The 14,477-nt window shown below is 37.3% G+C and overlaps 1 protein-coding gene across 1 annotated transcript in view; it reads right to left on the reverse strand.

Moving 5' to 3' along the window:
• Positions 1-519: 519 nt before the first annotated feature.
• ARMC1 (armadillo repeat containing 1) overlaps positions 520-14,477 on the reverse strand; it is a 33,989-nt gene continuing 20,031 nt past the window's right edge. Inside the window, exons 4-7 of the mRNA XM_002198732.7 lie at positions 6,855-7,044; positions 3,482-3,598; positions 3,318-3,392; positions 520-2,786 (exon numbers count right to left, since the gene is read on the reverse strand). Of these exons, the coding sequence (XP_002198768.1) occupies positions 2,595-2,786; positions 3,318-3,392; positions 3,482-3,598; positions 6,855-7,044 (574 nt within the window). The 3' untranslated portion in view covers positions 520-2,594. The remainder of the gene's footprint in view (positions 2,787-3,317; positions 3,393-3,481; positions 3,599-6,854; positions 7,045-14,477) is intronic.

The raw sequence follows: 14,477 nt of genomic DNA on the forward strand, positions 1-14,477 counted from the left end.
ACATCTCCCAGTTCAGCCTTTTTAGAAGCCTCTAATTTTGTAGTAATTTTTTTTGTCATATCCTTAGGTCAGAGCAAAAGGGTTTTCTTATTCTTCATCTGACCTCTGAAAAAGTACAAGCATAAAATTAATGAGTCTGTATTATGACTTTCCCCCTCCCCAGTTTTATCAAAGAAATTTCTCCAGAAGTGTTGATTTTTCTTAATTTCCCTAATGAAATATGACCTACATAGCATCAGTTATTTTAAAAAAGCCCCAAAAGAATCAATTTGAGACATCCTCAAGAATCATCTGCTTAACTACTTTTCACAAAAAACTTTGTTTGAAGTATAAGCATGTTCTACACACATACAAAAGGCCTGCTGTGCCAAAGGAGTCACTAAAACTGGACATCTGCATTCCTCACTGTCAAATTAAATATGAATACACTTTTAAAACCACAAGCAGCTTAAAAGAATGGCATAACATATAAGAAGGCACCAGATTTTCTTTAGACATTTAAGAAGGCACCAGTCATGCTTTGTTTAGTTATATTATCCTTTATTATTTTACAATGTATTTCAAAAACTTTTACAGATGCCTTAAACTGTTCTACAAGAGCTGCAATACTGTCATAAAAGCACATCTACAGACCGAATGCATACACGAACTGTAATACCTACTGGTATCGAACCATTAATATCCAAAGGGTGTAGACTTTTAGTAAATAGATGTGCAGTAATGCAAATGCAAACAGATGTTAATGCAGAAAAACAAAACTCTGCATTCATGGCTATAGAACAGAGGACTTTTCAAACACATTTGGTACTGTAACATTCTAGACAGCAATATGAAGAGCATTACATATTTAAAGCAATACATGCCCTGAAAAGCCTGTATTTTCAATCTGTGCGTGTAAACCTGAATCAAAAATAAACTAGATATATTAAAAAACATGAGACATCTAGTCTGCCAACAAGATTTTGGGTTTTTTTTCTTTCCTTAGAATGACAACCTGTGTGGGTGAACTCTGATCTGCATTATTGTTATTATTATTATTTTACATTATCATATCCTCAGCCTTTCTGTAGTACTATGACAGCCTGTGTGTTTTTTTTTAATTTATTCCTTGTGCACAGGCACAGGAGAATAACTTTTATGCATTAAATTTCTTTTCTGAAACTCCAAGTGGTAAATATGATTCATATTATAGCAAATACATTACCACAAAAAAGCACTGTATAACAACGTTTATAACATGTTTCAAAGTTCTCAGCTGTATTTCTCTGGTGCAACAAAGCAGGGGCACTGCAGCTTCCAAGCACCGTGTATTGAATCCTCTCACGCACAGTGTTTACTAACAGCTCAGATATATATTATTATCTACCTACAGAAGTTTTGCTTTTATTATCACTTCTGCTCACAGGAATTACTAAGACATCTTTAGACCTATACTGTCTGTAAGTTACAGGGCAAAGCCAATTGTCTGCATGTGTTTTTAAGCCAAGCTGATGTATTTTCATGGGAGTCTCATGAAAGACATTAGGAGGAAACAGTAATTGCATATCAGGATTGGCAGGGGGAAACAAACAAAAGAAAAGAGTCAAAATTTACGAGTGTGGCACTGTGGCAAAAGAGGCATTCTGTCCTGCTTTATACTTCAAGTTTAAAGTTTTAGTTACCATTAAATATTTCCTAACAGTAAACACCATTTCTTAATCAAATATAGTCTACATTCCTCTATTCTCTGCAGGCAGAGCTGCAATGGGTCATCACTACATTAGACCACACCTTTTTCTGCTAGTCTTCCCAGTTAGCCTAAACAGCAGTCAGTGGTATTTATTAGTTATATATATGTATGTATATATATATCAGTCAGTCACACCCATCATTACAAATATGTTCTACTTTATTTACTGTACAATGTATGTATACATATTTGTGTTTTTTCAGTCCCTTTTTTCTTAAGTACTCCAATAGTTAAGGGTAGGCTGTGAAAAAAATCAATATACATAAAAGGGTTACACATTTCAAGTCTGTAGTGATTCTAGCCTAACAGCAAAAGGGGATCCTCGTGTTCGTGCTGTGAACACAGCTGGCAAAAACAAAGGCCAAAAAAAGAGGCAGACTGTATTTTTCTCTGGAGTCAAAATCTAGAAAATTGAACAAAACAATGTTAGTCTCAAGGGATGTAGAAATGAAAAGGGCGTTTCATTCAATGTACAACTGGAGCTATTAAGGATTTTCTTTCACAGAGGTCCTGAGACGAGTTGAATGGATTCTCTCTACCATTTGTTTCATGTGAAGTCAACTTAAAGCTCTATAGGTATAGCATAAACATTTGGTATGTAAGAGTGGACCCATTTTTAAAAAGTGAAGCAATAAAATCTACATGAAAAACTAATAAATGAACAATTTGATTGGAGGCCTCTGTCCTTTGACCCCTGCCCTATTCAGGCTAAACATCCAATAAAATGTAAAATGCAGCATACATTTGCCTTATCTAAAATTTTTGTGATGATTTATTGCAAATTGCACTTGGCAGTTCACCACACCAATGGAAAACTGGCCCCCTTGTTGGTTCATTCACACAGTCTTTCAACACCAAATACAAGTCACCAGTAGAAAGATCTTGATAGAAAGTTTGCTGCTGTGCTGAGCCAACTGGCTGCACCTTCTGGGTGTGACCCAACACGAGACACTGCTTTGTCCTGCTCCTTAGTAGGGCTCTCATCTTCAGGCAAATACTCAGGTAGATCTGTGTTCTGCTCTACTTCCACTGGAGTATCTTGGAACGGAACTAGCATCTGGTAAAACATAACAAATTAAAATTAAGTCAAATGTTGTAACTTAAAAGAATAAATCAAAGTTATAATATATACATCTTCAGGGTGACAGGCACTTTGTGAGACTCCTCCCCATTGCCCTACAGCTCAAGAACATAAATGGAACCTCCTATGCTTAGAAGATACACAAGAAATGCTTCAGCATAATAGACAAGTAAAAGTATCAAGTAAATACAGACTACCTTCTAGTGTAGTGTGAAACAAAATCACATCAGCAACTCCAACCAAGAAAACTCACCACATACATTGCGACCCTTTTCGTATCATTGTGGAGATAATCACTTACAATACTTTTGTCCTTTTTCTGAACAATAATTTCTGTGTAACTGTTCTATGGATTCATATCCTGACACAGGATATCCTTGATTCCCCTTGTACTGGATGTATAACACTCACGGTTAAAGAATTTTGCCTACTACTAGATGTTATAGGTACAGAGGTGCTGATATTAAATATACAGCTAAGCTGTATTTAGAAAGATAGACATCCTACCTCCTCACCACTTTCACTTTTCACAACTTGCTGTGCCTTCATAACTTTGGTTGATGCTATTGCCGTTGCCAGTGCCTACAAACACACAAAAAAAAAAAACAAACAAGAGCTCAGTGCAACAGAATGCAATAATATGAGGATGTGGAGGGTTACAAAGCACTTACCTCTGCTTTTAAATCTGAGCGAATTCGGACCACACACCTTTGAACAGCCATTTGAAAGGTAAAACTAATAACACCTTTAATTTTCAACAAGGCTTCTTCACAAAGATTCCTTCGAGACTGAAAAACAAAGGAAGTCCCACAACTAAAAAACATACCATGTGAAAATGCTCACAGTTAATTATTAAGGTGTTCCTGTATGTCTCAAAGCACATGGTTACAAAAGTGTGGTTCGGTAACAGAAAAACTAAGACGTACATTTTAGCACACAAATATTAGACTCTCTTGTCACAAAAGAAAAATTTGCTTACACTTTAGAAGTCAAAGAAGGATGGAATCAACTGTAAATAATTAGAGAAAAGTGCTGAAAAGCAAAGAATGTTTTTCTCTGTGTGATCAGCTAAACAGTCCCCTCTGGTTAAGTTCTGATTGACTGAAGTGCTCATTGATGAGTAGTTAGTGTTTAAGTTGCTATTTATCAGACACCTTGGCTCCATACTGACTGAATGCATCAAAGCAGCTGTTGTATCTTTCAGCTGCTTTATCTGTGGCAGCTCACAGACATCATGGCGCAACACATGCCTAAATCTTATTTTAAAGGAAAAATACTTGGTTGATAACCTACAGAGTGTTATGCTAAAAGCAAGTGGACATCCCCTACTGTGCTGTAACATTACATTGACCCCTACTAGTTGCATCTGCTACATTACCTTAAAATGTTCAATTTTTTCCCTTTTAATATTTGCACAAGATGGTTGCAACAAAAAGAATTAAAGTATACTTGGAGAGACTGCTAGCATAGAAGGGGATAAAAATATATGGAGACAGCCTTTACGCAGGTTTAGAATAATTATATATTTAACTTTTTTTTTCCCAGCAAGGTTTTAAATAATTTGATATTTCAAAGTATGTTTGCATCAGTTACCAAATAATCACTAGTCAGTATTCACTGTATGCACAACAAGCAAATTAAATTATTTTAATCTCTGGAAGAATGAACTGAAGTAGTTTGGGTTTGGTTTTTTTTTTTTTTTTTTAAGCAGTTTAGCGCATATATTGAAACAATTCATTTGTGTAAGTTTATGTATTGAAATAGCTAACATTTTTGCATTTTCCAAAAAATAACTTTGTCAGATAGGCTACATTTACTATAGAAAAGAAATATTTGATGCAAAGATGATAGGCTGCCTTGCACAAGTGAAAGCTGAAACCCATATCTGGACACAGGAAGCAACACTTCATAGCTTCTTAGCCAAGAAAATAAATTCATGGTGTGTAGCAATTCTGTGACAGAATTCAGCTTCTTACTCTTAAGATCCCAAGTGAATCATAGGCACCTCAGTTTAATTCGAAAGGAGGCTTTCAGTGATCAGATAACTGGTGAATCATTTTTTAAAAGACAAATCTTAAGGTCCACACAAACTCCTTAAAAAGCTGGTAGCTAGGCAGCCACCAGCTTTGCTGCAGAGACATACTTTGCAAAAGGCATTTGACTGGCAGGTAGCCACAAACCCCAGCAATACAGAACTAAACATACGTCTGCATGGTACTCCTAAAGCATGGGCACAGGTAAAATTTATTTCCTTACACATCAAACCTTGATTACGATGCCACTCACTACTATAATGTACAGACTAGAAAACTGACAGACATGCCACAAACTCCTGATTAATTGCCTTTTTTTTTACCTTTATCACCAAATTTGATTATTAAATCTTAAAGTTAAAACAACACATTAAACAACAACCTTTCCCCTCTCTTCCTGAAACAATCAATTATCTACTATTTGAGGTTTCAAAATCCACAAGCATTTGTAGGACCTGAAACCATTCCTAACAGCACCTTCCATTTACAAATGTAAATGACTGAGAACAGTGTCTAAAGCTGTGTTTACTCACTATGCCTTTTCAAACTCATACATGCAACTTAATATTCACCAATACTTAACAGCAGAGAATTATAGGAATGAACTATTGAATTAAACTAAATGGCTTTTGTTGCTCACAAGCTTTACCACCCTCCCAGTTGCGACTAATCATAACACTCAAAACAGCATTAAGGGGACGTTTAACTTCCGGTGAGCATCTCTTAACATTTCTTTCATATCTCATGAAATACAGAGCTACATACACCAGCTATTTCAGCCTCTGCACAGACAGATTTTCCTTTAACAACAAGCTAGGAAAACATGCTGGTGTGATCTACCTGCAGTTTTGCTCTCTAAAGATGAATATCTAAACACTCTATGCTTTTTCACAATACCTTTACCTCAGCATTGCAGGGAGAAAACTCCACAAATATTGCTAAGTCCCATTTGTTGAAGAAAAAGACATGCTTTTAAGATAGAATTGGACTACAGGCAAAATATCTAAACTAACGAAGTAGAAGTGGATGAAATTTCTTGCTTGGAGATACCTGCGAACAAACAAATCAACTACAAGCATAAAAATAACAACCTACGGGACTGAATTTAAAAAATTTCACAGAGTAGAGAAGCCAATGGTGTTGACAGAACGCTGCCTTTCTAGATAGAGCAAGTGCTGGAAGGCCAAAAGTGTAAAAAATATTTTTATAAAGTGAGCTAGAGCAGCATGTTATTTCTAAAAGAATTAACTATGGCCTTATGAAAACAGAACAGTGGGTATGCTGTTGGTAAACTGGGCCCGTGGATATGCTTACTTGGCAGAATGTAAAGCAACAAAGCAAAGGATCAGGTTTGATCATTTAAAATGGGTACAAAACTGAAAGATACAGAGTCCGGAGGGCACTTGTGGATAACATGCTTAAACAGCCTACATGCTGTTTGGCAGCCGTAAAAAGGCAAACATGGCCCTGGGGTGTTATCTACAGGGGTATGGTAGATAAATCTGTAGAAGTTATTCTGACATTACATAAAGACTCAGTGAGACCTCATTAATTCAAATGCCATTCTGGTCACTACAGTAGAAAGGATCTCACAGACAATGAAAAGATGCAGCAAAACCAGCTCAAAGAAAATACAGCATTTCTAAATTAAGAATAATAAAAAAAACTCCCAGTGTCTGAAATCTCTCATAACTACAAGGGAACTTTTTTTAGATAAGCACACTTATACAAGCACAGGAGATTCTTAAGTGAAAAATGCTGAAGGCACCTTGTTCACTCTATTCATTCTTGAAAAAAACATCAAGAAAACTGCCTTAAAATATCTTCTTTATGTGTTCTGAGTAAGCTCAATTTATGCAATATTTTATATATATCTCATGCTTCAAAATACAATTCACAGAAATTGCTGACAATTGATGATGTCACACAAGGAGCTCCATTGGGTTTTTGGGGTTAAAATAAATCTCAGTACAGCATGCCTTATTTACACAAACTCTGAAGGTTTCCTTACCGAATCATCAAGGCCATCTATATGCAAAACCACTGTCTTGGCACGCTTATTTGTGCTGCCAAGGAAAAACTGTGCTTTCCGCCGACGATAATTCATCTCATTCACATTGTCCATGTCTGACATGTTGGAAGACTGAAGGATATCATAGACTTCAGAAGCCAGAAGTTTAGTCTCTCCTGGTGTAGTGGTCCTGAAAGAAAAAAAGGGACTAAGATTTTCCAAGTATTTGTTTTCACATTAAACTGCAAAAAGCTATTGATTACATCCTTGCAACTGGAATATTCCATGTGGTACAGTCAAGATGTGGCAAAAATGTTAAACAGGGAGTGCAGAAATTGGATAAAACTATTTTCTTTTCCTGATTCCAATTTTTGTGTCAGTTTGTTGATTTTATGCTCATTATAAGCAGGTCTGTTCTCAAATAACATGAATACAATTTACATCAGTTTGACAACTGCAACCCCAACAGGGTAGTACATGGTTAGTTCTCAAGAGTTACTTTGTGTTGAGCTTTATTTTTTTGTCACAGAACTTCTCCAATTGCCTTGTGACATGTTTTGTTTCCCACTCTTCTTGCTACATAAAAATAATTGCTCTGTAGAACTGGCATCTTTCCAAAGTTTTCTTCTCCAAAGTTACCGAGCATCAGCAGCACAGCAGAAACACAAATTTTCTTGAAAAATCCAAAGGTTAGTCCTGATTAGACTAACATTTACGGTATGAATTATATGACAGCATTTCTTAGATAGGAAGAAATAGATAATCGACTAAACATATATTGAATTGTTAAGATTTAATTAAAACTAATTTTAATAAGGTGCTAATATAAATCTGTTGTCCAAATTCAGCCCTGTTTTAATTATGCCAGTGACTTAAAGCTTTGTGTAGAAACAAAATTATTACTGCATCAACTTGCAATTAATTTTAAAATGATGAATGACAGCTTTGCTGCTTTGTTTAGCAAACCCTAAGTAAGTAACAAGTACCTTTAGTTTTGTTTTTTTTTCCATTTGACTTCCTTAATTACCAGACATTAAACACATTTTCCATCCTACCATATGGACAAGGGAGAATATTAAAGGAAGCATATTAGGAGTTCTCGGCTTGTGGGGGTCTCAGCTAGCCTTTTTTTTTTTAACTTCTCTGCACCTTGTTTTGAACAGCACCCATTTGGAAAGGAAAATGTCAGTTCTTGTGATAATTCACAAGATTAACAACATTCAAAGGAAAAAAATAAGAAAGAAAAAAAGTGGTAATAAGCAAATAACCAAGACCTAGAAAGGGAAAGCATTCCAACATATGCTCAGTTTTAAATACATGCTTATGTTCTGCTTTCCTATACTGAGAAATCACTTACGTTAATGCACAGAAACAAGTGCTGAGAACTCACAAATATTTCAACTTCATCCTTCCATAATTTCTTAGGCAAAGTAATAGAACTGCTGATAAAGTCATGCAACTGCGTGTCTTGAGGTAGTAATAAATCAGGTTTTAAATCATAAAGCTGATTTTTTTAAAGTCAGCTTTTGCTAAAATGACAGCTAATCAAGAGATTAATGCATTAACCCACCTATTAGTTTTGCCAATTTCTTTCAACACCAATCCTGTTCATATCGAGTGATTTACAATGGACAAGTTTTATTTTTTGCTAAGTTTAAATACAGCTCGCTAAGCAAACTATTGAAAATGTCACTATACCACCTACAGCACCTACTATGAAGTTGGCCAAGGGTTTTGCTTCAAAATAATTGTTCTATTGCATCACAGAGTTAAAAAAAAAAAATTAAGAAAGACAAATGAGAAAGCATTCTTAAATGTGCCTTCATATATGTGTATATATATACACACATATATATACTAACCTAAGCAAAAGAAAGTGAACTTAAAAGCTGCCTTTATGTCAGCAAATATAAAATATTCAAGTGCCTAAAGCAAACAATCAACAATGATTTTCATATATGTTTTATTCTCCCAAAATTATAGTTGGCACAGTTCTTGAAAACTAATGTTCTGCTATTAACTGCACAACTGAAACAACCTGTTGACTTTAAAACACAAAAGTAAATTAGGTCTTATTTGACACAGTTATTCCAAGATCTTCCTAAAACAAGTCTATACTGATAAATTTTATGTGTATACACATATACACATGCACACACTCAAAAAAGATACTCGGATAATTTCTTGTATTTTTCCAAACAGAGGATTACTATGTCTACCACTAACTTACCCCTACTACCTTTTAAAAAAACTCAAACACAAGACTTTAATCTTATTTAAAGAGAATCAGTAATAAGCAAATGACTGTGTAATAAAAAGCAGCAAGAAACTCGGACACTACACTACAGGGGCAAGGACAATGGCTGCCACCTAGAAATATCAGACTGCAAAACAATCCCAAGCGAAGGTGTACACCAGTTTTACACTGCAGTAAAAAAATAATACATTTTCTGCAACTCGGTAAGCAAATTCCTGATAAAACCTTCTACAATTTTAAATGTACTGGTAAAATGAGTGAATACAAGTTTTCAGCAACCTGTTATTGTTTCATTAAATCAGTTTCTGCAACAGCTGTAAAAATAATAGAAACATTTACATCTTAATATCAGATTAGATAAAAGGAAATTTTTTATGATGAACATAGTGAAACACTGGCGCAGATTGCCGATAGAAACAGTAGATGCCCTATCCCAGAAACCATTCAACATCAAATTGGACAATTCAGTTGCAGATATCCTTCATCATTGCAGGGGGTTTGGACTAGAGGACCTTTAAAATGTCCCTTCCAACCCAAACTATTCTATGATTCTATGATCTTTAAGAAAAAAAAAATTCCTATCTGGAAGCAAGTATAATAAACCCTCTTGGCTAAAAAACCAGGGTGATGTTCAGTGGTGAGTCTGTTTCCTTACATATTATATTGCTAATAAAAATAAATAAATGAAACTGCACATAAAATTAAACCATAGAACAGTGGAAGGATTTTGGGTTTTTTTTAACTACTGCAACTCATGGGCTGTGGTTTTGTTGCCTAAAATGAGAAAACTTTAGGAGAAGAGTTCTGAGGGCACTGACACCAGCCCTCCCAGCACCTGTGTGTCAACAGTTTCAGGTAACACTGCCCACAGCTGTCTGACCCATCCTCCTGCCACCATCAGAGCAGCACAAGGGAACTCTTGCCCTTTCTCCCTCTCCCACTCCAGTATGGCATTTTAGTCACCACTGAAGGCACAGGTGCTTACTATAAATTCACTGTGCAGCTAGAGCTTGTTTGAGAACAATCAGTCATTGGAACAATCTCACCAAGGGACACGGTATGGCCCTCATTACTGGAGGTTTTCAAGATACAGCTGGACAGGACATGAGATAGTCTCATCTAGATCCTCTTTCCCACAAAAGGTTGGACCAGATCATCTTCTGAGGTCCCTTCCAAGCTGGGTTGTTCTGTGGGTCTATGACTAGTGTTCTGCTACCCTGCTAGGGAAATGGCAGCATCTACTCAGAGCAGAGTTAACTGTTGGCAAGAGTTGGTTACCATCTCTTTCAGAGGCAGTAATGTCTTACATTACTTCAGCAAGATTCAGAAGATGCCTGTCAGAAACCCAAGCCTTTAGTTTTCACTGTCTTCCTGAATTCCTGTCATCCTAGATTGCTGCCTGTCCTTCCATCATGTTCACCCAAGGCTGTCTGTGTAAGAAATATGAACACAGAATCCACGTGACACGTGCTGTATCTGTCATAAGAGGATACAAGAAATAGTTCTCATTTTCTATACTATTATTAAAAATAACTTTTTAAACATGGTCCAAGTGCTGCAGAGGTTTTCACAGCATAGCAAGACATTTTCTGAAGTTTTCACTAGCCTTAAGGACATGAAAACTAATGGTTACAACTCAGGTATGAGTGATATGGGCAGAGTATGGATGCTAGGAAAGAATGTGTAAGCAGTGTACAGCATTATGGCTGTGACTGAAGTAAACATACAGCAATATAAATTATAATAGAAGGGCATGACAACCTTCCTACCATAGCTTCATCTGATGCAAAGGCAACAGAGACGTTTCTTCCTTTAGAAGAAGGACAAAGACTGAGAAAGACTAATATAATGATTTTCCCCTTTTAGAGAAGGGCAAGACATAAATAAGTTTATAAATACATACATGGGGGCGTGAATCTGCAAAAAATAATCTTATCCTTCTTTAAGCTATAGTATTTTATGCATCTTTTTAAAAAATAAACGTATGTACATACTTGTAAATACATACTAACTCCTGCATCAGAGGAAACAAGCAACTGTGACCCTGCTCTAAGTAGAGCAGACCCTGTGCACAAGCACAGGAATTATTACCTGCTTTTCCTTAGTGGCATCTGTTCTAAAGACACATTAGCCAAACATGTAACACACTAAAACAGCATTTCATTACCATGTTTCTACTAAGCTTATAACCTTGACGCAGGAGGTTTCTAAATAAAAGAGGAAATTTTTCTTTACTCAAGACTCAATTACATCCCAGACTCTATCAAAAGGAGATTTATGTAATTTAATCCCAAAAATTCTTCTGTAGTAACTTTGCTTTTGGATGTACTTGCTCAATTTGCTTGCTATGCACAATAAAATGACACAATTAATTGTCCACTCATGAAATTTCAAGGCTCTGATAATCTCTGAACCCTTGGGAAGGTGATGGAAAAAATCTGAAGGTGCCCAGGAAGGAAGAGCCTAGATTCACAAAGAGAAAGTCATGCCTGAGCACTCCAGGAGCCTTCTACAATGAAATGACTGGCTTTACTAGGCAGGGAGAGCAAATGGGTACTGTCCATTGACACTGGTCTTACACAATCCTCACAGAGAAGCTGATGCAGGATGGACTGGCTGACCAGATTGTGATGTGGACTGAAAACTGGCTAGATGGCCAGGCCCAGAAGGTGGCGATTGAGGCCATGAAACCCAGCTGGAGGTCAGAATCTAGCAGTGTAAATCAGGGATCAACACCAGGTCCTATTCTGTTCAGTATCTTTGTTAACTATCTAGGGCACAATGGACCCTTAACAAGATGTGCAGATGGCACAAAACAGGAGGGGGTGACAGATACATCAGACAGCTGTGCCAGAGAGACCTCTACAGGCTGGAGAAATGGGCTCACAGGCATCTCATCAAGTTCAACAAGGGCAAGAGCAAAGACCTGCATCCGGGGAAGAACAGCCCCAGGCACCACTCAGATGAGGCACAATTCCAGAGTGAGCAGCTGGAAAGCAGCTTGCAAAGAACCTGTTGGACACAAAGATCAGCATCAGCCAGCAAAGGGCCCTTGCAGCAAAGGTTACTGATTATCCTGGGCTGCATTGGCAGGAGCGCTGCCAGCAGGTAAAGGAAGGTGATCATGCCTCTTTCATCAGAAGTGGTGAGGCCTCACCTGGAGTTCTTTGACCAGGTCTGGGCTCCCCAGTACACAAGATACATGAACACGCTGCAGAGTCCAGAAAAGGGTCAGAAAGATGATTACAGGACTGATGAAAGAAGGGAGAGAAATCTGGGACAGTTGAGTCCAGAGAAGGCTCAGGGGGAGCTTATCAGTGTACATAAATACCTGAAAGGGGTGCAGAGAGGACAAAGTCAGGAGCAGAGGCAATGGACTCAGGAAACACTTTTCCACTGTGAAGGTGACTGAGCACTGGCAGAAGCTGTCTAGCCGGGTTGTAGAGTCTCCATCCTTGGAGATACTCAAAAGCTGCCTGGACTTGGTTCTGGGCAATGTGATTTAGGTGTCTACGCCTGAGTAGACGGGAGCTGGACCCATGACCTGCAGAGGTCCTTTCCAACCTTAATCACCCTGTGAGTCTGTGAACACATATCAAGAAGTCACCAAGTAAATTCAAATAGCAATATGCATGGAGCACATCCATTTTTACCTATTTATGGATCTCTAATCTTTCAGGTTAAGAATATTTTAGAAGATAGGCTTTTATGTAAGTGAAGCAAAAATTTATTTAACTTTCCTGCCAACTATTTTCCTTACACACTGTCTTCCAAAGTTATGCATGACAGCTTACATAATTCTAATGCATTTGATATTTAAAAAGACTGATTTCAGAAAATTCCTGCTCTCATATTTAGACTCAAGAGTTCACTACTCAGCCCTAAATTGTTTTATCCCTAGGCATCATAAACTAAAGGCAAGACTAGATGCAAAAAGGAAGGCATCATTCTCAAAGTCATTAGAACTTGTCAGTTGGTATTGCTGATGTTTCTACCTTCATAGAATAATCTTTGAATTGTTAAGGTTGGAAGAGGACCCTGAAGATCATCAAGTTCCAACCCTCCTGCCGTGGGCAGCAACACCTTCAATTAGACCAAGTTACTTGGAGCTGCATCCAACCTGGCCTTGAACACCTTCAGGAGTGGTATATCCCCAGCTTCCCTAGGCAACCTGTTACACCTTAGCTTATAGCAAGATCTTATTATACACAGTAATCACAGAAAAACTATTGAGATTACTACCTCATAATAACAATCTAGAAACTTTTAATACAAAACTTAAAAATCCAATAGTTCACTGGTTCAAACATGACACTGACTTTAGGAGAACATTGCTCCCAAATTTCTCACTCAAAATATAAAATTTCTTTGTAATTAGTGTGATAACTGTATTCAGTAAATAGAGTATAAAGCCAAGATGAGATCATACAGGCAAACTAAAGGCAAACTAAATAAGTATTTTAATCTCAAGTAACTTCACAACATAGATCAAAAAGTCAGTGTATATAAGCTCACTCAGACGTTTACGCTGTTACTCTCTTATCAGAATCGAATGCAGCTCAAGAGTATTCAATTTGTAATTTATGGACCAATCTCAGCCTGGTACTGATGCGCCCGTTTTCCCCAGGGTTCTCATGAGTAACAGAACTAAAGACAGAGAGACCATTCTCAGCTTCTAGGTTTAGAATTGGGCATCACTTGCATCTCAAGACTGACCTGTGGGGCTGTCCTGTGCAGAGCCAGGAGCTGAATTTGATGGTCCTTGTGAATTCTCCTCCAACTGAGGATATTTTACAATTCTCAGCATACACAGAGAAGACCCACAGCTCATTTGTCCAAACTGAGAAACCTCTGTGAGAAAAGGGCAACCAGAGGTAGCCTCTATGATAGAACTCAGGGCTCAGAACTCTGTTAAGATCCAAGCAAGCAATCAATACAGGAGAATGGTACATTTGCAGTACACAACTTACATAACAACACTTTTCACATAGAGAGTGACTGCACTGTATGTATTTTCAGTTGGTGAGGCCCCATAAGTAAGGGAGCACGACATATAGCCTTACAAATCATGGACAAAGGCTGTGGTACACCAAACAGAAAAGGTGGATGTGCACTGTATGGCTCATCACTATGTTCCTGCTCACTAAAACCTAGGAAACCACACAAAGAAAAGAGCAGCTCTGAAAAAGCAAAAAGAAAAGTAGCTAACAGTGGTGAAGGAAAGATAAACTCTAAACACAAAACTAAGGAAACAGATCTTGACATTTTAAAGTTAACTCAGGTAAAATCTCCTGTATTGACATCTCAAGGATTTTACATAGTAATGGAAAGTAAAAGCTTAAAATACAGATCTGTAAAGAGAATCC

This window comes from Taeniopygia guttata, chromosome 2 (genome assembly GCF_048771995.1).
Source record: "Taeniopygia guttata chromosome 2, bTaeGut7.mat, whole genome shotgun sequence".
In the NCBI taxonomy this organism is placed as follows: Eukaryota; Metazoa; Chordata; class Aves; order Passeriformes; family Estrildidae; genus Taeniopygia; species Taeniopygia guttata.